General features: G+C 45.5%; 1 protein-coding gene across 1 annotated transcript in view; it reads right to left on the reverse strand.

The window, feature by feature from the left end:
• GARNL3 (GTPase activating Rap/RanGAP domain like 3) overlaps positions 1 to 27031 on the reverse strand; it is a 42070-nt gene that overhangs the window by 10565 nt on the left and 4474 nt on the right. Inside the window, exons 5-16 of the mRNA XM_048512079.1 lie at positions 24409 to 24484; positions 18918 to 19016; positions 16823 to 16926; positions 15859 to 15967; positions 13734 to 13779; positions 12457 to 12563; positions 11330 to 11445; positions 10160 to 10264; positions 5921 to 5995; positions 5185 to 5296; positions 4039 to 4137; positions 59 to 172 (exon numbers count right to left, since the gene is read on the reverse strand). Of these exons, the coding sequence (XP_048368036.1) occupies positions 59 to 172; positions 4039 to 4137; positions 5185 to 5296; positions 5921 to 5995; positions 10160 to 10264; positions 11330 to 11445; positions 12457 to 12563; positions 13734 to 13779; positions 15859 to 15967; positions 16823 to 16926; positions 18918 to 19016; positions 24409 to 24484 (1162 nt within the window). The remainder of the gene's footprint in view (positions 1 to 58; positions 173 to 4038; positions 4138 to 5184; positions 5297 to 5920; positions 5996 to 10159; positions 10265 to 11329; positions 11446 to 12456; positions 12564 to 13733; positions 13780 to 15858; positions 15968 to 16822; positions 16927 to 18917; positions 19017 to 24408; positions 24485 to 27031) is intronic.

Consider the following 27031-nt stretch of genomic DNA (forward strand, 5'->3'; position numbering starts at 1 on the left):
CCACTCTGAAACAGTGGAGGAGAACTGCCTTAAAGCCACAGTTGACAGTGTAAGGCACCTTTTGTTTTCTCAAGCTTGTTTTCCCGGCAGTCACATTTGCTCTTGGCCTGTCTCGCTTCAATGCCTTTCTGAACGGAGGTCAGCCGGAAGACGAGGAGGCGGGAGTCCTTCCCTGTTGAGCAAGTGGCAAACAGAGAAGTAAAAGGAAGGCTGCCTCCAAGTTGAGCTTTTGAAAAGCAAACAGGTATGAGGTCTAAAGAATACCCCCAGTTAGTCCACATCAAGAAAGCCAGGCCAGCATCCCACTGCTGGGCGGGAAGCTGTCCTCTGCCCTCCCTCCAACCAAAAGACAACTCTCTTGCTGCTAGAAGCTGAAACAGATCCAGTAACAGTTCCAGGGTTTGGGGGACTGCTGCTTTTTGCTGGGCTGCTTCACAGACATCAGTGTCACTCCCCAGCATCCCTTCAGAAAGCACCTGGTGAAGCCAGGAGGAATGGAGACCAGAGCAGGAATGTGCAGCAAGTGACAGAAGCATGTGCAGCTATTGACCACAATGGACTTCAAGCTTTATGTATATGCATCAGCAACTGAAGAGAGAACCTGGGAAGATGCAGGAGGTGCACAGAGCGAGCACCAGGACTTCCTCTCGTTCCTCTCGTTCGTAGGTAGGTAGGTAGGTAGGTAGGTAGGTAGGTAGGTAGGTAGGTAGGTAGGTAGGTAGGTAGGTAGGTAGGTAGGTAGGTAGGTAGGTAGGTAGGTAGGAAGGAAGGAAGGAAGGAAGGAAGGAAGGAAGGAAGGAAGGAAGGAAGGAAGGAAGGAAGGAAGGAAGGAAGGAAGGAAGGAAGGAAGGAAGGAAGGAAGGAAGGAAGGAAGGAAGGAAGGAAGGAAGGAAGGAAGAGGAAGGAAGGAAGGGAAGGGAAAGAGGAAGAAGAGGAAGAAGGGAAGGAAGGAAGGAAGGAAGGAAGGAAGGAAGGAAGGAAGGAAGGAAGGAAGGAAGGAAGGAAGGAAGGAAGGAAGGAAGGAAGGAAGGAAGGAAGGAAGGAAGGAACTGAAGATTGTGGGGACCTGCCATGCCAAAGTGGAGAGAACTCCCATACAATTTTGAGAAAACAGCATGAAGATGTGATAGACAGGAGACTGGGGAGTTGAGTTCTACCTCAGGGAGAGAGCAGGGAATAGCCCAGGTCTGGCTCAGGGGAAAAGCAGACAAAGTGAAAGGTAGCTCTGCCTGGTAGTAGTATGGCAGAGTGGTCTACCTTTGGGAGAGAAGAGAGTGTTCAATTGTTAGGTCAGTCTGTGGTGAGGAGCAGAGTCTGTACAATTTAGTAAGACTCTGGGGAAAGGGCAGGCTGATGTGGGCGAAATCCTGTGTGTGAGAGAGAATCCTAAATAGTGGCAAGTCAATAAAAGTCTGTGCCTGAAAGCATTGCAGAAAAGTATAACTACTCACTGAAGCAAGAACCAATTTACATTTTTGTGCCTCAGCCAGGTTTCAACTTTGTCTGAGACCTGTTCTGCTGGTTTGTTCCTTTCAAACCAAACTGTAAATAAAAAAAAAACTTATTTTGAAAATATATTAATCCAGCCTCACTGATCTCAAGAATCTCATTGTGCGCCACAAAACCAACCTCACAGCAGAGAATCCAAAGAATCCTATACACCAGAGGCATATCTAGAGAAAATGTAGCCCAGTGCAAAATCTGAGCCCCTCTCCCCCCTCTGTTGCAAAATCTGAATCCACCCCCCATATAGGTGGCCGCCCTCCCCCACCATGTCCAAACTTTTTTAAAACCGGTCTTGAAGTCAGTGTATGAACCTAGGGCAGTGGTGGCGAACCTTTGGCACTCCAGATGTTATGGACTACAATTCCCATCAGCCCCTACAATTGGCCATGCTGGCAGGGGCTGATGGGAATTGTAGTCCATAACAACTGGAGTGCCAAAGGTTCGCCACCACGGACCTAGGGGGAAAGAGGAGGGGCGTGGGGGTGATTTTCCGCCCTCCCCATAACTAACTGGCCGCAGCCCAGGGACATTTGACCCCATATGTCCCCCCAGGCCCGTGGTGGCGAACCTTTGGCACTCCAGTTGTTATGGACTACAATTCCCATCAGCCCCTGCCAGCATGGCCAATTGTAGGGGCTGATGGGAATTGTAGTCCATAACATCTGGAAGTGTAAGGTCGCCACCACTGCCCTAAGCCAGATAGCTCCTGCTATACACTCACTACCTACTTGCGGATACCCTAGAAGCTTCCAAGGGAGGTGCTATGCGCTAAATGAGATGCTAGATCCCAAAACCCTTAAGAGGTTTTGTGCATCCCCTCAGTTGGGAAAGAGAAAGGCGAGTTACGAGGGAAAGTGACCCAACTTCCATTCCAGGGCAGTTTGCTTGAGCTAATTGTTTCCCGAGAGTTGTGTTTTTGTGCTCACGGCAGAAAAGTTTGTTTTATAATAATTGATTATGGTCTATGGTTCTACTTGCAAGTTGTCACAATCAGGACTCTGGGGAGGCAGCATATGAATTACCTAACAAAATAAATCAGCAAGCAAGCAGAACTAGGCCACATTCCTGAAGCCCAAGAGTCCTCCTTCCTCGATTTGATCGGGGTTCTGGGTTGGGGAGGGGAAGCGTGTGTCCACCTGCCATTAGGAAGGAGAAGCAGCTCACTGAGCAGGAAAAAGCTGAAGTGATTCTTGGAAGAGGGAGACGGCTGCTTATTGGGAAGTGTTCAGCTCTGAAGGCAATAATGACTCGTTTTGTTATCTCCTGCAAGGCAGCAGACCCTGCAATCCGGTAAATTCCATCAAGCGGCCTTTCTTTGTGTAACGACCTGCTTCAGCAGTCCAGCAAAGGCTCTGGAGCAGTGGCCAGGGATTTAAAAAAACAAGCTAACAAACCACAGGACACAATTTTGCAGGAGTCTCGGCATGTCATTTGAAGTCTCTGCCTCTTTAAGGGAAGAACATGCTGTAACCCAAATACAGAATTTTGCATTTGAAAGGCGCTACTGGAAGTAGCTCAAATATTCTTGTCCTCCTGTTAACACAGAAATTTTGCACAAAGGTGGGGGCGACGGAAGGTGGTGGGGACTCACAACACAATCTTTGGCGGATCCTTTTGTCTGATGCAGCCATTCTCAACCAGGGTTCCCTGGTACCCTGGGGTGCCGTGATCATGTCCCAGGGGTACCGTGGCAACACTACCGCCCCACCATTTTTTTGTGAGTGTCTCCCACCGGTGCTGCCAGCAAGGACATGGAGCTGGCCCGATGGGGCAAACCTGCCACAGTAGGTCTTAACAGGCCACCCCAGTGCTTCCCCTTCACCCTGGGAGAGGAAGGTGGGGGAGGTAATGTGCTTTAGAGGGAACAATGGGAGGGGAAGGTGGGAGGGTAGAAGCAGGGGAGTACCGTGAGATAGAGTGAAGAGAGTGAGGTCAAGGGTACCCTGACCTCAAAAAGGTTGGGAAACACTGGTCTGATGTCTTTCCTTAAGTTACAGCCAATGAGCAAAGGGTCACTTGAAGGAGCAAAAGGCACACAAAGCTCTGGCACACCAGAGGCATAGAAATTGGGTTTCTGTACCCGTCTCTGATTCAAAACACCTCCCTTGCTTTTCTTCTCTAAAGTTTGCCAATGGGAAGATATTCCATTCATTAGGTTGTCAGTTTATATAGCAACATCAACATGCAACGCGATCTACAGAGGACAACGGAGGCAGAGAAAGAAGGGGAGAGAAGTGGCGGCAGGAAGGACCATGAGGAATGTGCAAGTTCATGCCAGCTCCACAGGCTTAGGGTGAACGTCGGCAGGGATTAACAGGCTGTGTCAAAGGCTTTACAGAGGTAAGGAGTTGAGAAAGGTGGTATCACACTGGTGTGACCTGGGAAGCAAATCCAGGCATAATAGGCAACAGGTGAAGAACACAGATGCTCCGAAAGAACAGGAGATCTTTGGATGAATGACAGTGGTGGACCTGTAGAACCATACAGCTGTTCCCACACTCAATGGAGCAATCAAATGAATGCCTTCTTTACCTTTGTCTGCTCTAGTAATCAGCAGGTCCAGAGTTTCCAATATGTGCATCTGTTTGACTTGCAGAGTTTTATCAAATACTAGGATGGAAGGCTGGCCATCTGGAAGAAAAGAGTCAAGAGCTCTCACTGGGGCAGCAATTTTCTCTGCCTTAAAGATGAATACTCGAATGATCTGGGGCAAATGGACATTTTTTTCCCAGGAGCCTGCCCACAGTTCAGGTGCTTGCAGAATTCTTTAATGATGAGTAAAGCAGGGGTATCTCATATGAATATCAGGGATCAGGCACAGGATGGACCATAAGGTCTACCCTCTAACCTCCAGGCAGAAATCATGGTATATAAGGAACCACAAAGAACCTATTTACATTTTCTGAAAAAAACAAGTAGGGTATAGTTCCCCTCCCCAGCAGGTTCAATGCTAACTCCCAAATGAATGAGAAAATAATCATGAATATGAAGCGATCAAACAACTAGTTGTTGTAAGGTCTTTCGGACACAATGGCCGTGGTCTGGTAGATCTTAGTTTCTAGCACGTTTAAGCTTGTGATTTGTGGCTGGCATCTTCAGAGGTGTGTCACAGAGGGAAGTCTGTTACAGACAATGGAGTGGTACTGTTACAGGCTTTTCTCTGTGATACACCTCTGAAGATGCCAGCCACAGATGCAGGCGAAACATTAGGAACAAGTGGTTGTGATGGGTTTTCCGGGCTGTGTTAGGAACAAGATCTACCAGACCACGACCACACAGTCCAGAAAACCCACAACAACCAGTTGAATCCAGCCATGAAAGCCTTCAAACAACTGTCCATAAAAAGCAATCGTATCAGGTTCTACAGTAGCCATCTCCCTGATATGCTAAAATTCTACATGCAACAAATTTAAAAACAACAACACAGAGGACAGCTGCATCTTGAGATCTTTTAACCTCATTCTGACAATGCGGAGTCACAGGAGACTTCTACCATGTGCCACTATTTGAATAAGCAGCTCAGCTGCCAGGTCAGCTTGCTATATAGAAGCTATTCAAGGTCATCTCAAGCACACCTTCATGAGAAAAGTCTCACTGCAATCATGGTGGATTATTTTCAAAAGGCTGGACCAGGGTGCAATATGATCAATTCAGGACATATTAAGAAGATCTACCAACCGTCCATAAGCAGGACCCCGACATCTGTAGAGACGAGCAGTGACTGGCCCCATGAATCTGCACAAATGACATCATGGGGGAAATTGCTGCAGAAACACTGAGACTCCCAGGGCTGCGGAACAACATAAGCACAGACTGGTGAGTACTAGAGGAAAGAGAGACCTTGTGTATGCAGAAGATATTAATCATAAAAGTGGCTATGCACTCCTCTGAGGTGGTAATCACTTCTGGGAGTTTGAGAGTTTGCTTTCCAGCCTCCTCCCCAATCAGAACAAACCTAACGTATTACCTGTGGACCGAGCCTTCATGAGCTCCATTAAAATTTTGCATTAAGCAAAGCTCAATTTTGGGACTGGCATTAATTACACACACTGGGGTTTCTGGATTATTAGGAGCCATTTATTCTGGTTTTGCTAATCACTGGGGGGTGTAAATTATTATGCAGGCCCCCACCCCCCGCCACTCCTGATCACCAATAAAACTTACTTGGTCACCTCTAAGATAATCAAAAAAGTGATCTTGCTGCTGCTGCTTTTAAAAAAGAGAGAACCCAAAAAGAAGAAGAGGAGGAGGAGGAGGAAGAAGAGGAGGTTGTCTCACAGGTTGGAAGTCATTGTCAAACTGAGTCTGTCTAATCAATGGAACACAGTTTGCTTCCCAGCCCAGACCTGCAAGTAAAAATGGTTCTGGCTTCAAGAAACCCTCGAAAAGTCTTACCTGCAAACAATTTACTCACCTCCTTCTTGCAGAGGCTCGTGGTAGCAAGAATTGCTGGGGCATCACCTTTCACGATGGTTTTGAGTTTAAGAGCCTTCAAAAACAAGAGAGAAGAGTTCATTCGAAGGGTATTCCCAGCCCACACAATATATACACCAGAAGCAATGAGGCAATTCTAACAGGGTAGGGAAGGGACTGGGGTTTCAGACTCTCAAAACAACTCTTATGGCAAAATATGAAGGAGATGCTATGAAAGAGCCAGAGATGCCGATCCAACAGTTTGGGGAAGGAGTGAGGAAGTCTTGTTCTATTAATATCAAAGGGGAGACATGGAGTCTTTTTCGAGAGATAGCAACGCAGGTCAACTTGCTTGAATGATGCACAATACAGCTTAGGTGAGAACCCTGGGGCATGATTTGGATGGTAAAGGTTTGATCCTCAGACCAGACCTGGGCCCTTAGGGTCTTAATGAACCTGGGACATGAAGTGGTATCATTACCCTTGGTCCATAGACCATGCGGCTAAGAGGACAGGAAGTAGCACACCTCCCTCAAGCATCACAAAAGCCTGGCAAGAAGCAGCCTGACCTACATGTATGCGATGGCTCAAGGCTTGGAGCCAGGATAGCTTTGTCCATAAATTCATTGCGAAGTCAGGAAGGCCTGATGCTTCTGCACCCTTCCAATCACCTGAGCTGCAAATGGGTTTAGAATGGGGTTTGGCCTGCGGGGGCCGCAGATCCCCTTTGATCAACGTAAGTAACTGAATAGCTGGTCCATTTTATTTGTTAAAGGCTTTCAACAGCCAGATTCAACTGGTTGTTGTGGATTTTCTGGGCTGTGTGGCCGTGGTCTGGTAGATCTTGTTCCTAACGTTTATACCATCACTTGCCAGATTTGGCTGGTATTAGAAAAGTCACAGAGGGTGTGTCACAGAGAGAAGTCTGTAACAGTACCAGACTTCCCTCTGTGACACCCCTCTGAAGATGCCAGCCACAGATGCAGGCGAAACATTAGAAACAAGATCTACCAGACCGCGGCCACACAGCCCAGAAAACCCACAACAACCAGTTGGTCCATTTTATTTTCCAGCTGAGGTATCAGCTCTCCTTATTCCGCATCAGCAGGCAAACGGGGAGAAGAAATGTCAAAAGAGCCAGAGCTGCCAATCAACAGCTTAGGGATGAACCAAGAAAGTCTTGTGTCCTGCAACAGTCCTCTTGCCTTCTAAAGCAAAACTCTTCCAGAAAGACTTCTGCAATTGCTATATTGAAGTTCGGATTAAAATGTTTATTTAATTGTGGATTGTTACGGGGTTTGAAGTACAAACTGTTTCAGGAGCTGGTCTGGATAGAAAGCAAGGTCTAATAAATATATCAGATGTTTTACAAGAAAACCAGTCCTCCCATGTGCAATGGAGATTCGACCGAGATTGCTAGAACAGGATGAAATCTCACAAATATCCCAAGGTACTGCATGTACGCACAATGCTTGCGTGCGCACGCACACACGCACAGAGCAAAAGCTAACTCAATGATCTGAGAATGGCTGGACGCTTTCCAGGCTCGTCACTGCTACCAGCCCCCAAGGGGAATGACCTCATTTCTCTTTAAAATAAAACAAAAGCTCAATGTTCTGCTGGTCACAGGGAAACCAATCTATTAATACATCATTCCACTCTTCATGAGTGACATATTTTGCACCTGAGTTATCCAAATGCAAAACAGTAAGGCTGTGGCCCGAAGAAACATCATGATACGATGTTGGGGAGAATCCACTGAAGACCCTCTACTGAGACATGTCACAGAAGTAGGGGAGTGGGGGCCTCAGAGTGGAAGGGGTCCCTTTTCTGATACTCCCAGTCCCCACCCCACCCTCTCTACCTCGGGAAGCCATAATGCATTGTCACCAGTCTGGCTTGAGAGGGCTCAGACCATCTCCCTTCCCCTTTAATTCTCTTGGCTGCATCGTATTTCTCAAGAAGCCAGATTTCTCTCCTGAAATAAGATTTACAAACAGTAATCCCCATTTCCAGTTTGAGAGCAGGAAACTCCATGTTACATATTACAGATCATTGGTCAGTCTGATATCTATTTAGCTCCTGGGAGACCGGCCCAACTGAATGTCACTGGCATTCAATTTTCAATAGAAGAAGAATTTGGATCTCTCCCCACCTTTCTCTCTGGTAAGGAGACTCAAGGTGGCTTACAAGTTCTTTTCCCTTCCTCTCCCCACAACAGACACCTTGTGAGGTAGGTGGGGCTGAGAGAGTTCTGAAGAACTGTGACTAGCCCAAGGTCACCCAGCAGGAAGGTAGGAGTACAGAAATACATCTGGTTCACCAGATAAGCCTCTCCCACTCAGGTGGAGGAGCGGGGAATCAAACCTGGTTCTCCAGATTAGAATCCACCTGCTCTTAACCACTACACCACACTGGCAATAGAGGCAGTTCAGATGCCCCAGGAAGCCCACAAGGGAAACACATTTATTTCGTTTATCCCACTCTTCAGTCACACACTTTCAAGGAGCTAGCTACTAAAACAAGATACTATTCAACACTGTCAGTATAAAATGATAAAAAGCCACTAAACGCAATAGGAGCCTCTTCAGCTCTCCAGTTTTTTGTCCCCAATATCTATTGTAGTAGAGTGCCTCTAAATATGGAGGTTCAGTTTAGCCATCACAGTGGATAGATGTTGATGGGACTGTACACTCCAAGAATGTGTTCCTTTCCGAAATCCCAGTGAATGCTATACAGTCATGCATTGTGTGACTTTCTCCTGTACTCGTGTTTTTTGCTTGCGCTAGCCACCTTTCCAGCATAAGAAGCATGCAGAGTCTGTGAAGATCCAATATCTCTGCGTACTTGGAGAGACTGCTACTAGCAATAATTAGATTCTGTGTCTCTCTGATCAAATTCAGGCCTTTATTTCAACAGAAGGATCTCTCCTGAGTCACACTTGCCAGGAACTGGTCTCACTGATGAAACCAAGCATCCATAACCACCATTTCTGAACTGGGGGCAGAAAATCTTGACTTCAGATGCTTTAATAATCATTTAATACTGATTCACGGACGCCGTCAATCGCTCTTCCTCCGCAAACGAGACCCCAGTGAGCCTCCCAAAGCAAATTTCTTTTCCTTATAGTCAATGCCTTGTTAACTGTCTTTGCAAACATAGGACAGAGATTCTCTGCTGATTACTGTTTCCTTCATTTTCTGTATCAGCCTCATTTCTATCCTATAACTGGTATCAGTACATCCTGTCTCCTGAATGTTATTGGGGGGGGGGGGGCGGGGAGGCAGGGAGTCAGTGGGGAGAATTCCATCAGACTCCCTGGGCAACTCCTGCTAAGGCAAACAGTCCTTTCCGTGCACTAGGACAAACGATGCAACAGAGAGTCCCTGCTGACTTGCTTTCCTTTCATTTCCTGTTATCGGACTCATTTCTACTATACTTCTGGTATCAGTATATCCTCTCTCTTGGATGTTTGGTGCATTACCATGTTATCTGGGGGAAGTCAGTGGGAATAAGTCCATCAGATTCTAGTAGAAGACGGCACTCACAATTTAGGCTTTGAAAACAAAGGAACAGAACAGCAAAGGGCCCATGCAAACATAACCATGGCTAAGAAACCGACAGAATATCGTAAAGGCGACTAGTTCTCCCGTTCCCCTCCACAACAGAATTTCTCCCCTTCTCTGAAAGTCCCCCCATGCTCTTAACCATGGTTAACCATTAAGGGCACATTGCTCCTAACCACTATTCGTGTTAACCAGGTTTTTGCATACATGGGATTTGGCAAACCTGCTTCAAACCCTGGTTAAGACTGGATATCTGACCACCACTGATTTGGGTTAAAGCCAGCTGGAGCAAGCCATGGTTAAGGCTAGAGAAATTTATGCCAGTGAGCAGATGGACTGGGGTTGGGGAGGAAAGGGCATCTGATCCAGAAGCCTGGTCCTAGTCTCTTGGCCATATGAAGTGATCACTTGTTCTGATGCACAGAGAGACTTGTTTGCTTCAGCGTTGCTGAGTGACTGTTCATGTTAAAATCTAGCAACTTTGCAAGGACGGGCAACATGTGAAGACATCTCAAGGCACACTAACAACGACTCTGTCATGAGGGCAGGTGACAAGAGAGTCAAACACAGTATCGGTTCGTCATCAAGATAGGTGGCAAACACTGCTGGGCTGCATTAGATCTGCAAGTAGCAACTGTGGAAATAGTTGACAAAGCCCCTCCGTCTGCATGCACCTGGCCAAGACGAACGAATTCAGCTTGACGGGCTTCTTCTTTCTTCCTAGCCGATTTTGGGGACTCGGGTAAGACGTCGCTGAAGGACCTCCTGTTAAGCATGTTCTTAAGAAAAAAAACAACAGTTTTTTTAACGAAACAAACAAGGTGCCCCCACGCAGGTTCTCTTAATTCTGTGCATAGCTTTCCATATGCAGGTTCTTGATATGGAAAATAATTCAAACATCGGAGCATCTACTTGCATTCTAAACTGGTACAGACCAAGGAAGATTGTACCACAGGTTTTTTAAAATTAATTTTAAACTGTTATGCGACCTAAGCTAAACTGAAGCACAATTCCTAGATATGACAGTCCATTTTTTTTTCTTTTTCATGATCTTTTGTATTTAGAATTTAGTTCTTGAAGTTCTATCACATCCCAGCATGGGGGGAAAAAGAACCCGGGGGGGGGGGGATGTAGGTGAAAGGGTGGGGCTGCGAACACATAGCATAGCCTTAAGCTGGTACAATTCCGAACTCAGCTCTCAACTCATTGGTATGGTATTCTTCCATACCAATAAACAGTCACTAATGTGAAATACCAGTCCTATCTGATATCTCAGATAGGACTTGTGTTTCACATTAGTGACTGTTCATTGGTATGGAAGAATACCATACCAATGAGTTGAGAGCTGAGTTGAGAGCTAAGCCATGGTTTGCACTTACAGTCAAACCTGGTTTAGAACTTTGAGTCTCTTTATGTGCTATCTGCTCAGCTCACCACTGTCCTCTGAAGGCTGAGCAACAGCCATAACCATGGTTAGACAACTCACAGACCTGAAGCCCAATCACCAAACCATGGCTTGTAAAGCCATTTTAAACTGTGGTTTCAGATTCCAGTTTGTCAACCAATTGCAAGCCACGGTTTCTCAATTCAAACATCATCCTTAAGAATGTAACAACAGCTTCGCTGAATCAGGCCAGTGGTCCACGTAGCCCAGTATCCATTCGCACACAGTGGCTAACCAGTGGCCTCCTTGAGAAAACATCAGACTCGACTTCAGAAGAACCAAAATGGTGAAGGGGGAACCTCTCTGTTGCTCAACAAATCTGTTGCTGGGCAGGCAATTTTTCATCAACAGATATTTGCGGCTTCCTAAAAAGCTAAACTGCAAACGCACTCAAGTTCACCTTGTGCATATCTGGCATGAGGTCTTGGTACAAGGAGCGGATCAACATATCCAAAGTGCGCTGTCGTTTCTGAGCAAACGTTGGGGTTTCCAAAGTGGCCTTCTCCCCGTTGATCACTGCAATGCAAAGAACATGGGAAGAAATCACGTTTCCTGGCATTGATTCCAAGGGTGTGGTAGAATGGAACATGAAGCAGCCGTGTCCCCAAAACTAAGCAGAACTGGACAAGGGCAGCAACAACCAGGGATGCTGCCAACATTTCCCCAGCTTGCTCCTTTGGCTCAAATAGATCCTTTTCCATTTTGCTTCTCGTCATGTGAACTGAACTTGTGAGTTTCCATCTTCTCACCCATCTTTCCCATGAATTAAGCTGTTTTCCGACCTTATCTGTGCATCAACAAATCAGCATCCGACGCTACATGAATATTATACATATGTGATATGAAGATAATAATTACTGGCTTGACCCAGTGGTTATCCACGGACGATGCAAGAACTATTGATAATGTAAAGCATTGTGGAAGATGCTAAAACTCCACACTGACACGCATCATTTTCATTCCACACTTCCTACAAGGAGATCAGGGCAGCGTACAAGGTCCCCTTCTCACCATTTCTGCGAATTCATCACTGGCCCAAGAGCACCCAGTGAGATTCCAAGCAGGGTGATGATTCAAACTCAGACCTTTAATTCACAGTCTGACATTATTAACTTCTATCTTGAATTGCCTCTGATTTCCATCAGCTCTGTAAAATCTGCCTTGGTGGATCAGATCAACATCCACGCACCACTACTGCCTGTTTCCAATCATCAATTAACTAGATGCCTAGGAATGTTCAGAAACAGGGTGGGAAGATGAAGTTCCGCAACACTAGCACATTGTACCCACTGGTAGACTGCTCTTTTCCCTGGGGATCTCCTGCTGATGTTTGCTGAAATGGTGGATGGAAATACGTGCAGCCCAGCTTGCAAGACAAACAGCACAGTGCTTAGGAAAGTGACGCTCTTCCAAATCCATTGCTGTCAATAGACTTAATTCGGCTTAGGGTTGCACTGTAAGTATTTCAAGCGAAAAGTCTACTTTGATTTGAAGGAAAGAGGTAAAAAAAAAGAAGACCCAGCTTACATTTCACCAGCAGGAAGTCCCTGAACTCCTGGTGGTCCGTAAACAGTGGCGGGGATGGAAGGGGAGGTCCAAAGAGAGGCACGCTTTCTTCTGAAAAGATTTTCAGCCTAGTAGAAAACATGGGGTGGTTATTTAAGACAGGATGCAGTTGGTCCAATGGTGGGATAAGATACCATACGATTTTTTAAAAATAGTAGTTACCCCTCCAGTCACTCCTTGAGTGATAGACTGTTATGTGCAATGTCACATTATTGCTGTGATTGTTTATACTAGCACAGCTAAAAGCAAACTGGACCACAAAAGCTGCACAACTGGGCCATCCACAGACAAGACAGGGGAACGCCAGGTATGCAGAAAGATACGACTTTGCAAATCAACCAAAAGAAAAATCCCTCAAAAATGGCCTGATGATGATTTAGTGAGCTTCGAGATGCAAAAATAAATAAACATTGACAGCAGCTGACGTTTCTCCACCAGGAAAGGGGGAAAGAGAAGAAAACATCCAACCAGAGGCGTAGCTACCAGGGGTGCGTGTTGCACCGGACGCATGCCTGGGGGCGGAAAATCACCCCCCACGGCACTCCAATCCCTCCGTGGCGCCCCTCCCACACTTACCTTATTGAAACAGTGCAGGCTGGAGAAATGGCCTGTTCCCGTCAGGCTGAAAATGGCCTGGTAGTAACTACACTTCCTAGGAGACCTTGTGAGCTAAGGTAAGTGTAGGAGGGCAGGGGTGTGTGGCAGGGCACCGCGGAAGGGGGTGCAGAAAACACAGAGTGCGCACCGGGTGCAGTATGGCCCAGCTACACCTCTGCATCCAACCCTAGCTTCTGAAATTAACTCCACCGTCTGGGGTAGAATTTCCAAAGGTGCCCTCTAACACAGCCTGCAGGTTATTGCAATAATAATAATAATAATAATAATAATCATCATCATCATCATCAACCCCCCTGTAAATGACATTTTAGTTTCATAAGCCAAGCAAAAGCAAGGATACAGAGGACTGAGCTAGATGGATCAGTAGTCTGTTTCTGTACACTCAGACCCCTGGCATTTGCTCCTGACAACCCGAACAGGCTCTGGGGCTCAGCCACGAAATCACATTCTGGGAAGAGTCCGTAACCTTTGAAAAACAAATTATTCTTCCACATTGTGCATTCTTCGGTCTCTCTTTTTTCCCTGCTGATTTTCAGTGGCTTACTTCACATTAAACAGGCATCACAACATGCTACGTCAGACTGACAGAATTAATGGTTTGCCTCTGAAGTCGCACCCACCTGTAACTATCATTTTGTTTATTATATCTCACTAAGGCAAAAATATCTGCAGCGTTAGTTAAAGAAATCAATCCATTGTTCTCACGTGGATGGCAATCGCGCATAACTTCAATGGTCCGCATTTTTGACAGAACTCTTTTTTAAAAACCCAGGAAGAGAAGAAAGAGGAGAAATCGGGGTATTATGCTGAAACAGGGTGGTTTTTTTCAAGTTAATGGAATCATGGACCAACCCATAGATCAGAAATAGCCTGCAAGCACATGGCTTAACTGTGTTCTGTTGCCTTAACCCTGGTTAAGATCTTAACAGTAGCAAAACTGTGATTCGGCTGGCTATACTGAGCTCAACCTCCAGAAGGGCATAGACAAGGAGAGATGTTTTTGCTCGCTTGCAAGCAGAGAAATGAGGAAACCGCCACACCCATTTTTTTTGCAGATGTCAAGAATTAACCATGGTTGTCAAGATGTCAAGAATTAACCATGGTTAACACAGCTCCTGTTTTGCAGATGTCAAGAATTAACCATGATGTCAAGAATTAACCATGGTTAACACAGCTCCTGTTTTGCACTCGCATCCACCTGTGGTTTCACATGCCACTCATAACCACGATTTAGATATGCAGATGTCACACTTAACCATGGCTACAGTTCGGTCTGCATGAGGAATACATGTGATAGTTTAATGTATCTGGAAATGTTTGACGTTTTCTTGATTATATGCCTATTCAAGGTTCTGGACTGGACTGGAATACATGTGGCGCTGTAATTAGCACATCAAAATTACATTTACAATGTTGCTATATAAATTCAGGCTTTTAAAACAGGTACCACACTGGAGCAATATTGGCTGTGATTGACAATGTTTTCTTAACATGTTGCCTCCTTCCCCACAATGTCATGGAGAAACGGAGACAGTCTGAATGACTAGAATATTCAGTCCAGGGATAGCTGGCAAACTGATTTGGGAAATCTACATTGTGCCACAGAGAGACACATCTTTCCATGATAGGCCTCTGAAGATGCCAGTTATAGATTTAGGTAAAACATTAGCAGCTAAAACTACCAGACCACGGCCACGCAGCCTGGAGAATGCTGCTTCATTTGTAGACAATCTCCTATTGGGTGATCAGGGCTAGCAGTATCTTGATCCATGACTTTTCCACAGATGTGAGTCTTGTCTTTCAATGACATTTTGCTATACTTGACCCTTCCTGCCCCCACCCCCAAAACAATTCTTTACACTGTGCTGACTGACATCTACTTGATTCTTTTTTAAGCTGAACTATCACCCACGCTTGGTTCCCAAGGCAGTTCATGTAACCACCATCACCACACCTTACTTTTAAAAATGTAAGGTTGGATCCAACAGTGCCCTTCCATGAAGACAAAAATCTGTTTTTGAGAGGAAGACTCCTTTGGCTGCAAGAAGGACTTCTTCCGATGGAAGTGATCTTTTTCTAACTAAAGGTAGTAGAAGGGACTCAGTGGATCCAACCAATTTAAAATACAACAATAAATAGCACTTCTGCTGCTAGAAGATCTTTTAAAAAATAAATCAGTGTTAACCATTTAAAACAACAACAAAACACATAAAGCTCTTTTTAAGTCATTAGAGCACTAAAAGGCTTTAAAAGCAGCAATAATGATACAGATTGAAACACAGCAAGCTGTAAAATGTCAGGCAAAAACAAACTCAGCCTGGGCTGAAAACCTAAGAGACTACACTTCAAGCCAATAGATGAGGAAAGAATGTTCCACAAACAGGTGCCACAACAACAAAGGCCCTGCCTCTTGTAACCACCCACTGTTTTTCATAAGATAGAAGGATTTGGACCAGAACCTCCAGAAAGGACCTCAGATCGTCAGCAGATTTATACCCCGGTTTCAAATCATTTAGGACTTTGAGAGGTAATAACTGGCATGCTTGTGAAGTCGTCAGTAGTTTCACAGGTGGCTTGCCAGATGGATAGGGGGATGCTGCATGCAAGCCAGTTATTTAGATTCCAACCACAGTGTGCCCTTTAAAACCTTTCTCTGCAAATGACGTCAAGAAAGCAGCAGTTCACGCCGGGCAAAAATGCAGCTGTCAGCTGAAGATCCGACAAAGCCGAACTGAAAAAAGATACGTGTAAAGTGGGAGCGGATCATGGATGGCTTAAAGGCTGGAGAAGACTCTTCGCCTTCCTGGAATACGATGGTAACGATGTCGTTCCCAATATGCCGTTTCCTTTCCACCTGTTAGACATAAAAGGAGATCTGTTCACGGCTTCATGAAGCCCGTGCCTTCTAAGAATGAGGCGTCACCGCAGTCCAACCCTGCGTAAGTTTGTTCAGAAGTAAATCCATTTTTATTCAACAGAACTCCAGGCCCCCAGAACACCACTAGACAAGACTTTTAACAGATCCACCAAGGCCCCTTCTGCACATGCATAATAATGCACTTTCAATCCACTTTCACAATTGTTTGCAAGTGGATTTTGCTATTCCGCACAGTAAAAGTGTGTTTTGGAGAGACCGGCCACTGATGCAGCGCCCCCCCCCCCTTGGGGGATCTCCCCTTTCTGATGGTCCTCATAACATCTGAGGGACCTACCACTCCCCTCTCGGGAGGGTTTTAGCTGCCGGATGCAAGGCATTGTATACTGTAACACTGTGTTTTAATAGAGGTTTCAACTGTTTAATCCTATAGAGCCATATATATGTTATTATAGTTGTATTTGTTATGTTTTAAACTGTGCTCTACTTCGATTTATATGTTGTGCACCGCCCAGAGCCCTTTGGGGGAAGGAGGTATATAAAACTAATAAATAAATAAAATCCAGCAGCAAAGTGGATTGAAAGTGCATCACTCTTCATCTACGGAAGGGGCCTTAGACACACAGGCTCACTCCCAAAGGCAGAAATCAGACAGACAAAACAGAGAACAAGCAGAACTTTGACTGTCACAAAACAAAGAAGGCCTTAACGTGACTTTTTCCTAAAGCACGCCTCCTAGAAGGAGTGCAGCGTTCCACCACCCCACTTCCCACCTTCTGTTCTTGGACAGCGGTTTGTGGTTTGCCAAGAAAAATCAATACAGAAACCACATACTTGCTGTTTGTTCTCTCTAGAATATGGAAGCATGGTTGAAACGTGGAACATTATCTCGTGCCCTTGGTAGATCGTGTAGACGGAATAGATTCCTGTGGTGTCATCTGCAACAGGAGAGGGAGGGGAAGAAATATGCTCTCAGTGGGGTTATGTAGTTCTGGGACTCCTAAAGCCGCCCAACTGCCTGTGGATCATTTTGAAGGGATGGCCTGTAAAGATGGGGAAAAGGGGCACTGACATGCTGGGCTGGCATCACAGAAGTGAGGAGAAGATCACCAGACTACGCAGACTCTAAGTCCCTTTCCACACATGCAGAAAATAATGCACTTTCAATGCACTTTGTAGCTGTGCGGAATAGCAAAATCCACTTGAAAACAATTGTGAAAGTGGACTAAAAGTGCATTATTCTGCATGTGCAGAAGGGGTGTAGGATAACCAAACATTACTTGCACGAGGGGACCTGAAGGAGAAAAGGAGGGCAGATTCTCAAAAGCACGAGTCAGTGGACCAAAACAAACATGACACAAGAGATGTGAAAGGCTTGATTACAGGAAAGTAAATTTTACAGAACTCTGATCTCATAACCTTTTTTTGATTCCTGGAAAATGGCATGATGGATTCCAGGGCAAGTAAGCTCACAACTTTTACTAAGTCACGTCTGGAAGCTTACAGGAGACTGGGATCTCATTCCTGGCAGGAGATCCACTACCACTCCATCACCAAAACTTGCTTCTAACTCCCTCCGCCATCAAATTCCACTGTGGAAAGGTGTGAGGAAAGAGACCTCATCTACCAATCCCCACTAATAGAGCAAAATTCTTTTTCATGCTCCTTGTTGGAAAATCCACACATCGTTTGGGAGTTCCTGAATCATTAGCAGCAGGGATGTATATAGCCTATGAGCTAGAAGCAATTTATCTGGCCCCTGACAGCTCCATCAAATTTTAATGAGGTGTCGTAAAAAGCCTGAGATACAAGGGAAAGAAAAATGTCCGCAAACTGGAAGAAAGATGCCCCTTTTTAATAGATTACATATTCAGTCTGTGTGTGTGTTAATGCCTGTGCAATGCACATGTCACACCTGCCTTTGGCTCCAGATGAGAATCCCCCTCCCCTCCTGATTAAAATGTCCACCCACAAGTCCATCAGTTGGAGGGCTGTAAAGAGCCAGGCACTATTGCCTAGAGCCAGCTGAGGACCTCTCCTGTCAGTCTTCGTAGTTCTACAGCAAAAGCTTTGCTAACCAGCATTCAATTAACCAATGATATGGTCAGTCTCACTGTGCCACTTAGGGCTGGGGGATTCCCATGATTGAAAGCTCTTCTGCACACCAAAAAAAACCAACCCCCACACAAAGAAATCTAGCATGTCAGGGTATGATCCAAAGTGATCTAGCCCAGACCATCTCAGGATGGACTTACTAGGGAATAGACCCATTGACAACAGTGAGAATAACTACTCAGTAAAGGTGCCTATAGGACAGCACTGTCAGCATCCAATTCACACCAAGAAGAAGAAGAAGAGTTTGGATTTATATCTCCCCTTTCTCTCCTTTAGGAGACTCAAAGGGGCTTACAATCTCCTTGCCCTTCCCCCCTCACAACAAACACCCTGTGAGATAGGTGGGGCTGAGAGAGCTCCGAAAAGCTGTGACTAGCCCAAGGTCACCCAGCTGGCATGTGTGGGAGTGCACAGGCTAATCTGAATTTCCCAGATAAGCCTCCACAGCTCAGGCAGCAGAGCGGGTAATCAAACCTGGTTCCTTCAGATTAGAATGCACCTGTTCTTAACCACTATGCCACTGCTGCTCCAAGGACACAGGGAGCTCATGGGACAATTCCTATTGTGTGTGTGGGTAAAGTACCATCAAGTCACAGCTGACTGAGGGCAACCCCATAGGGTTTCAGGGCAAGAAATGTTCAGAGATGGTTTGCCGTTGTCTTTCTTTGCATAACAACCCTGGACTTCCTTTGTAGTCTCCCATCCAAACACTTGCCAAGACCAACCCTGCTTAGCTACTGAAGCCCAGAAAGATTGGGCTAGCCTAGGCTATCCAGGTCAGGTCCAATTCCTATTACCTCCATTAAAGCCTTACTTTTGGTGTCAAGTCCACCTCTGTAGCCAGTCCAGCCCTTCAGTGTCATGGTGTCCCCCAGGAGGCTCAAGAGCCTCTCAAAGCTTTCACTTCCTGTTTCTGCAGGCCAAAAGAAAACGAGACGGGGAAAAAGGCAGAAAAGTCGTTAACAACCACAGCTTTTTGGTTTTTTAAAAATTTGTTTCAAAAAGATACAACTCTTACATTGATATAAGCATGCACAGAAAAATTAGGTTTAGGAGATTTCTGTAATAAAGTTATCCTTGGCTGACTCAAGACAACCCTCAGCATGTCCCTGAATGATCGAGAGACATCCTTCGAGCTACTGGAAAAGTTGAAAAGTAGAAACACAACTGGGTCATTCCCCCTTAACACCAGCAATCAGAATATTAACAAAACCTTTTCAGGACGAAGTTTCCTTTAGGTAGTATTATTTGTTACCACAAGGCTACCTTGGGCAGGGGGTACTTTGCCAGGAGCGTGATGACATCACTGGCAATATGAGGGTATCACTTCCAGTGCAACTGGGCATGATGTCACCATGACAACAGCAATCCTGTACCATTTGGCCTGAACTACGGTTTTGCCTGAACGCTACAGCATCGCTGACCTTATTAACGTTGCTTCTGGTTAAGCAACGTTGCTTCTGGTCAAGCAACCTGTTGTGATGACATCACAACAGATTTGTGCAATTGCCCTCCACCCCCCAATTTTCTCTTGCTGCCCAGCTGGCCAGGAAGGGAGACTCCCTGCCCGCAGTGAAAACATGGGGAGAATGCTCTGGATATTTACAGCATTTTTTTTTGTTATAATCAGCTTATGTACATTGTAAATAAACACTACAGGGCTGCAGAAGGTACACAGGTCAGTACATATTCATAGCAACAGCAATCTGTCCTGCCACTAACCTGCATCAAGTCTCAGACAGTGAAATTATTATTTTTTAAATAGCTGAGCTTTAGACCTTCTCACACTCTCTAATTTAAAAGGGCAGATGTCTTCACGTCCCCTGAGCAACTGAGACGCGGAGGTGACAAAAAATAACAACCAGGTTGCCATAGGAACCACAAAACCATGCAGCCAAGCTAGATAGTGTGTGTTTCAAGGAGCCAGCTGAGCATATCATTTAACTGGACAGCGTATTTGTACCTCAAAGCAAGCAGAGGGCAGCTTTGGTAGGCCAGTCCATATATAAACATAAAGCCAGTATGATTCAGCAGTTAAAGTGTCAGGCAAAGATCTGGAAGGCCCAGTTTCAAATCCATCCTCTGCCATGGAAGACAAGTGACCTCGGGCCAGTCTGTCTTTTTTTTAGACTCTCAGGGTTGTTGTGCAGATACAATAGAGGAGGAGAGGACAAATGCTGTAAGTTGCTTTGTGTCGCCATCAGGGAGAAAAGCTGGTCATAAATATTAGGATATACAAATATGGTGCCAGAAACAGCTACAGACAAAGTCGGCATGGGGTAACTGTATACTACACTGGTCATCAACTGCTGGGTCACAACCCACAAGTGAGTCCCACTAACTGTCCCCCTCATAATTTCTTTCTTTGATGGAGAGGGATTGAGAATGGGGAGAGAAAAGGCAAGTAATCCACATTTGTCCAGCCCGCTGCTGTCCACATTTGGTTGGAAAGATGTCGAAGAATGTGTGCCTAGGTCCACAGTGGTGGCAAACCTTTGGCACTCCAGATGTTATGGACTACATTTCCCATCAGCCCCTGCCAGCACGGCCAATTGGCCATGCTGGCAGGGGCTGATGGGAATTGTAGTCCATAACATCTGGAGTGCCAAAGGTTTGCCACCATGGGCCTAGGACTTCAGCCATCTGCTAGCCGAGCAGTCATTCCTTCTGCTCAGGGAACCACAATTCTACACAGAGGGTGGGGCTTGAGATCTGTTAAGGCATAAGTGTCAAACTCGCGGCCCTCCAGATGTTATGGACTACAGTTCCCATCATCCCCTGCCAGCATCATGCTGGCAGGGGATGATGGGAACTGTAGTCCATAACATCTGGAGGGCCGCAAGTTTGACATCTGTGTGTTAAGAGTTTCTTCGGTTTGCAGGATTCACTGGGGCAATATGTGGCAGTTAAATGAAGACCTGACCTGACACAAGGTTGAAGTGCGTATACATCCTCCTAGAAAAAAGGCAGGCACATAAACTAAACTATTAAAAGGGGCGTGTGTGTGTGACACGTGTCAGGCTAAGGATGATTCCTGAGTTAGAAAAGGTTGGTGAGTTATGGGTTAATTCCAGGATGGTCATTCCAGACGGGTGGCCACACTAGTCAGTAGAAGCAAAATACTCAAGGGGTTCAGTGGCACCTGAAAGGCTAACGAGGAACCGTAAGGTTGAGAGAATGAAAAAAAAAAAACCTTGGGGGAAAAATAAAGAAAATATAACACATTTTATTGCACAGTGCGAAATAACAAAAATTAAAAGCAGTGCACGCTAAAATTCAAATTGGGGTCAATATCGGGACTTCCTGTGTTAATTACTTAAAACAGTCAGGAGTGGCTACACATACCCCGTATCACAAAAGACCCAGTGCGTTTCGATCCAAAAAGGTGAGTATAATACACACAAGCAACTTTATTTTCACATCAATATCATAATAAATAACATGTTATACTTTTTAAAAAACAAAATGTTTCTTTCTTTCAACCTTATGGCTCCTAACATGTCTAACAGGTCAGGCTTTGTTTCTGGTTTCTGGTTTCACCATAAAGACTGACAACATTTATTCTAGTATAAGATTTTATGAGTCGGAGCTCACTTCATCAGATGAACTGACGAATACATCCATTACATAAGTACTTTTTATATACCCCGTCATCATTCCATTGCCCATATAAACAACAACAACCTAATGGATGTACAATTCAAAACATTTTTAGTCGTTAGGGAGCAACTGGATTCACGTTTTCTGATGGGTTATTTGGACTAGATCTTGCCCATGCAAATATACACCTTCTATCAAATGAGATGATTGCTCTGTCTACCCCAGCAGCCGCCACTCAAATGGCAGCAGCAGCTCTCCGGATTCTGAGGGAGCGGGAAGTCTTCCCTATCATTTGCTAGCTGAGAGCCATTCACTGGAGATGCTGGGAATTCAGCCTGGCATCTTCTAGCATGCAAAGCAGGTGGTCCAGCTTTGAGCCGCAGCATCTTCTCAACCTGTGTTGCGCTCAAAAAGCCTTCCGCCACATTGCTCTGCAAACTCTTGAGAATGAGATAAACAGACATGAGAAATGAAGACAGACAAATCGGAAGTGGGCAAGAAACGGATGGCGTCTCTCTCTTTCGTTTTGGCTGTTGTGAACACAAATATGTCAAACTGGCTTTGCAAATGTAACCAAAGCATTACAAGCCTGCCAGAGCTTTTAGTCATAGAAACACAAAATGTTCTCAGTCTGACGCTGAAATATTTCTTGTTGTCGTTTAGAGATGAGCAGAGAAAACAAACCCCAGGACACAAAAAAAAGATACTTGGAAGTGATGGAAAGAATCCACTGCCGCAGCTGTCAGGGAATTTGTAATATGTGGGAACACCAGAGTTCTCAAGGAACCAGGGAGCCAGTTATGTGTTTGCTGCCCAGTGGAGATGGCTAAAGTTAACAATAAAAGTATGTACAAGAAGCTTGCTCATGATAACTGTAGCCTCTTTTGGTGGGAAAGTCCAACGGAATAGAATAAATATTTAGAATAGGATGTCATCAATCCAGAAAAAATGCAGTGCACAGAGAGAGAGAGAGAGAGAGAGAGAGAGAGAGAGAGAGAGAGAGAGAGAGAGAGACTGGTCCCCTTCCACAAGAGCTTGAAATCCCAATTTTAAAAGCAATAGTAAATGCAATTGGCCCTCTGAAAGCCCAGCACATTCCAAAGATGTCTGATGAATTATTGCTCGACATGTTTTATTTTGGACGGCTTTCAATTCCTTTGCACTTGTTCCCTGTGTGCAAAGGGTACGCAGCCCGATTCTAACCACGCCACAGGATGCCAGTGAAGATCATGACCTGAACAGATCCCTTCCCCCCGCACCCTCCCCATTTCCTAGCCTGACAAACAGTTTTGGAGAACTCAAAAGTTTTTGCGCCATTCTGTATTAGGGCGGGCCTTGATGAAAGTTTTCTTTTTTTCCCTTCAAGTCACAGCTGACTTATGGTGAGTTCGCAGGGTTTTCAAGGCAAGAGATGTTCAGAAGAGGTTTGCCATTGCCTGCCTCCATGTTATGACCCTGGTCTTCCTCGGAGGTCTCCTATCCAAATGCCAGCCAGGGTTAGGAATGACCATGTGCAAGGGGCCAAGGTCAGCCAGCAAACTTCCATGGTGCTTTAGTCTGACAACTTAACCACTACACCATGTTGGCTCTCATGATGAATGCTATTATAAGGAGAGTTCCTTCTTCCCTCCCTCTTCCAGTACTGAAGATCCAACTACTTCCACCAACACCGTTTGGACAGAACTGCTTTCTACCCAGTCTGCAGCAGCCCTTCAACAAAATGGCCATTTTGTTTACAGCAGGATCCAGGGAGTACATACAGAGTTTCGCAGGCTGGATTCCCACATAAAGGATCTCAGATAGCTGCAATAAGCTCTCTTAGCGAGAAAGCAGTTGCCAATCTGAGCAGACACTACTAAGTTAGATGCTTGGCATAAGGCAGTTTTGTACTTTTTTTACATTTGGTGAAAACCATGTAAGCCAATTGGTGGCCAGGGACAGAACCAGATATATATAAACAAATGGAACTGCTCCCTGTAGGTTGCACTGGGCTCCTTGAGAGGAACAGCTGTACGCAAAGTCAATTAGAAATGATAGTTACTAAGGGAGTAGAGGGTAAGATTAATGTGATTGAGAACCATCACACATGCATCGGAAGACAACTCCTTCCATTTTTAAGCCTGAATATGTGCAACTGCATTTGCACACATTCAATCCCCATTACTCTGTTTTCTCCCCGACCTCTTTCAAGATGGCAATTTTCTTGGAGAAAACGTCTCTTTTGCTGATGTCACTGTAATAATCCATACAGAGCTAGTATCTAGGGATGTGGTGACAAACCTTTGGCACTCCAGATGTTATGGACTACAATTCCCATCAGCCCCTGCCATCATGGCCAATTGGCCATGCTGGAAGGGGCTGATGGGAATTGTAGTCCATAACATCTGGAGTGCCAAAGGTTCACCACCACGGATCTAGGGGGTCCTCTTCTTTTGCATCAGGAGGGTACCTGGATTTTTTTTTAATTCTAGGGAACCGTACCAGCCTTCCTGTTAACTCCATGACCTGGAAAGTAGAGTCTGGCTCCTGGCACCTCTACCAGTCCTCCAAGCTGAAGAGGGAAGTGACTGTAGGTTGACCTGCACTTAAGAAGGTCACCATGCTAGTGCACATATACCCTTCCTTCCCTACCCAATTCAGACAGACCTAGAGAACTCAGCTGCCTTATCAGCCAAGGGATCAAAATCCATCAGTAGTGGGCTCACCATTGCTGAACATTTCATCATCTGTGAGCTGTCCATCTTTGGCATAAAGAACTCCAAACTTAAAATTGACCGATCCCTGAAAAACAGAACAGCATGTTATTGTAGGAGAGAGTCACACTGTCTCTTCTTATTTCATCAAATTCATAGACTGCTTTTATTTAAAAATGTCAAAGCAGTTTACAATGAAAAAATGACATAATCAAATGGACAATCCGAGATCGCAAGAGATCGAAACAACCCATCAGAGTTTCCAAAGCCCAGCTGGTTCAAATCAAATACAACTTTTCTATTCAAAGATAGCACAAAACTCTTGTTAAAGACAATCAGTACCGCAGACATCATTAAAATCACCAGAAGGGGAAAAAACCCCACTTAGAACACCTTAAAAGGCTATTAAAAATTTACCGGATAAAACATCTTGAATCATCTCTCAAAACAAAAGACCGATGTTGCCAACTGAGTCTCTGTGGGAGAAGGGTAAGTCCATAATAATAGGACTACAGCTAAAAACACCTGGCTCTTGCAGAAGATAATCCAACATGCAGTTTTGACATAACCTAGAGGAAGACCTGTTTCCTGCACTCTTTCTGATACCTGGAGGTTTCAGAAGGAGTGGGAAGTTCACTCGAAAAAATAAGAGCAGCAAAGAGTGCTGCAATCGAGTTTTAGGGTTGAGTATGGCCATGTTCTAGCAGCATTCTCTCCTGATGTTTCGCCTGCATCTGTGGCTGGCATCTTCAGAGGATTCAGAAGATGCCAGCCACAGAGTCGCAGGCGAGAACATCAGAGAATACTAAGCCAGAACAGCAGCCTGAACAACATGTTCGAAACCAGACAGCACCCCAGCGACCTCGCAATGGAAAGCCTTCGACAATACAAGGCAGCAAGAGATCGCTAACAAAGCTGTGTGGAAGCAAGGGGGAAAAAACAGCAACAGAAAGAAATGATACCGGAACATCAAGTGTGTCTGGTAAAAATGCCACTGTGGGGTAGGATAGTTTGAGAAAGCTGACCAACCCAAAGCCATCTGCAAAGAGTTCATGCCTGAGTAGGAACTGGAATTACAGTCTTCCCTGTGCTCAAAGGAGGGAATTTTCCTGGCAGAATCTTCCTGGTCCTAGAAATCTGACTGGTTTTAACACAGGGGTCTCCAACAGGTTGCTACCAGTAGCTCACTGGCAGCAGCAGAAAGCTTCTGCAGCCCCTAGAAGACCCAGGAAGAGTTTGTGAACGTCTCTGCTCTAGGATTTTAAATGATTCTATTTTATAGATTTTTCTCTGCACTACTTAGCTTCAGTTCTGGAGCTCTTCCCAGTCCATGTTGTGTTCCAGGGCAGAACAAACGTGGTTACAGGTTGGGGGAGGCGGGAAGTAGCTCAGAATAGTTTCCATTACTCTGGAGAACCTCTCATGAAAGAAAAGAAAAAGGTTGTTGACCACCTGCCATTGCCTGATATCAAGCCCCCACACTGGCCATACTCAGCGGTGGGATCCAAAAATTTTAGTAACAGGTTCCCATGGTGGTGGGATTCAAACAGTGCCAATGGGGCTGGGTGGAGCACTCCACGAGTAGCTGGCTGCCAGGCATTCCGGGGTGGGTGCATTCCTGGGCAGGGGGGCCAGTAGCTTAAGGGACACAGCCACTGCGCACGTCCCGGTCTTGGGCAGGGGAAACAAATGCTGCACTTGAGGCGCTGCTAGGCTGCCTAATGTGCGACGCCGGGTGCACCTCCTGCTAAGACTGCTTCAAGTTCACCTGCATGCGCTACTGCTGAGAGGAGGGTCAGTAACTAAAGGCAAAATCCACGTGGCAAAATCACCAATTAGTAACCCCCTCTCGGCACACACAAATAATTAGTAACCTACTCTTGGGAACCTGTGAGAACCTGCTGGATTCCACCTCTGGCTGTACTCCTCCAGATTGGGTGACTCACTGCTGACAGAGCCCCCTACCCCAGCCTCTGCACTTCTGGATGGTTCCCTTTCCAGCTGACCGCTCGGCAGGCCAAGGTGCATTCATTCAAAACAGACAGCGTTCAGGAGGAGTGCCTTCCATTCCCAAGTGGAGATCTAAGGCACATTCATCTCTGTATGTCGTTAAATGGAAGTTCTTCCACTTTAGACGTTTTGTGGCATGTATAAACCCACAACTGTTATTGTTATGAGGAACTTACAGACACTCAATTATGGGTTTCATAGCTCAAACTCCCCTTCTGTGCCTCAGACGTGGATGGCTTCCATGAGTCATCCTTGTGTCGGCACCAACTTGCTCGCTTTGATTTACGGCCTCGCCCGAACCCTGGGGGCTGGGAATGAGTTTACAACCGTTTTAAATGAAGTGGATCACCCATGAACCCTAGAAAGCCCCACAATTGAACTGAACAGATAGAAGGGCTCAGGGAATATTAGAGGAAGAAGGAGAAGACACATTAATAAAATTTTTACAAGATCTCCCTCTCACTCCCTTACTGATTATCAGACAGTTTGTCAAGTAGTTCTTCAGAATATGATAAAGGGGAAGGAGGGGAGAAGGTGGGAACTTGAGCAAAGCCCACCTTGACCTCTGAAGGCCACAAGAGTATGTGATGTCCATCATGTAGATGGCTGCCAAAAACAGAGTCTC

This window comes from Sphaerodactylus townsendi, linkage group LG12 (assembly GCF_021028975.2).
Source record: "Sphaerodactylus townsendi isolate TG3544 linkage group LG12, MPM_Stown_v2.3, whole genome shotgun sequence".
NCBI classification, from domain to species: domain Eukaryota; kingdom Metazoa; phylum Chordata; class Lepidosauria; order Squamata; family Sphaerodactylidae; genus Sphaerodactylus; species Sphaerodactylus townsendi.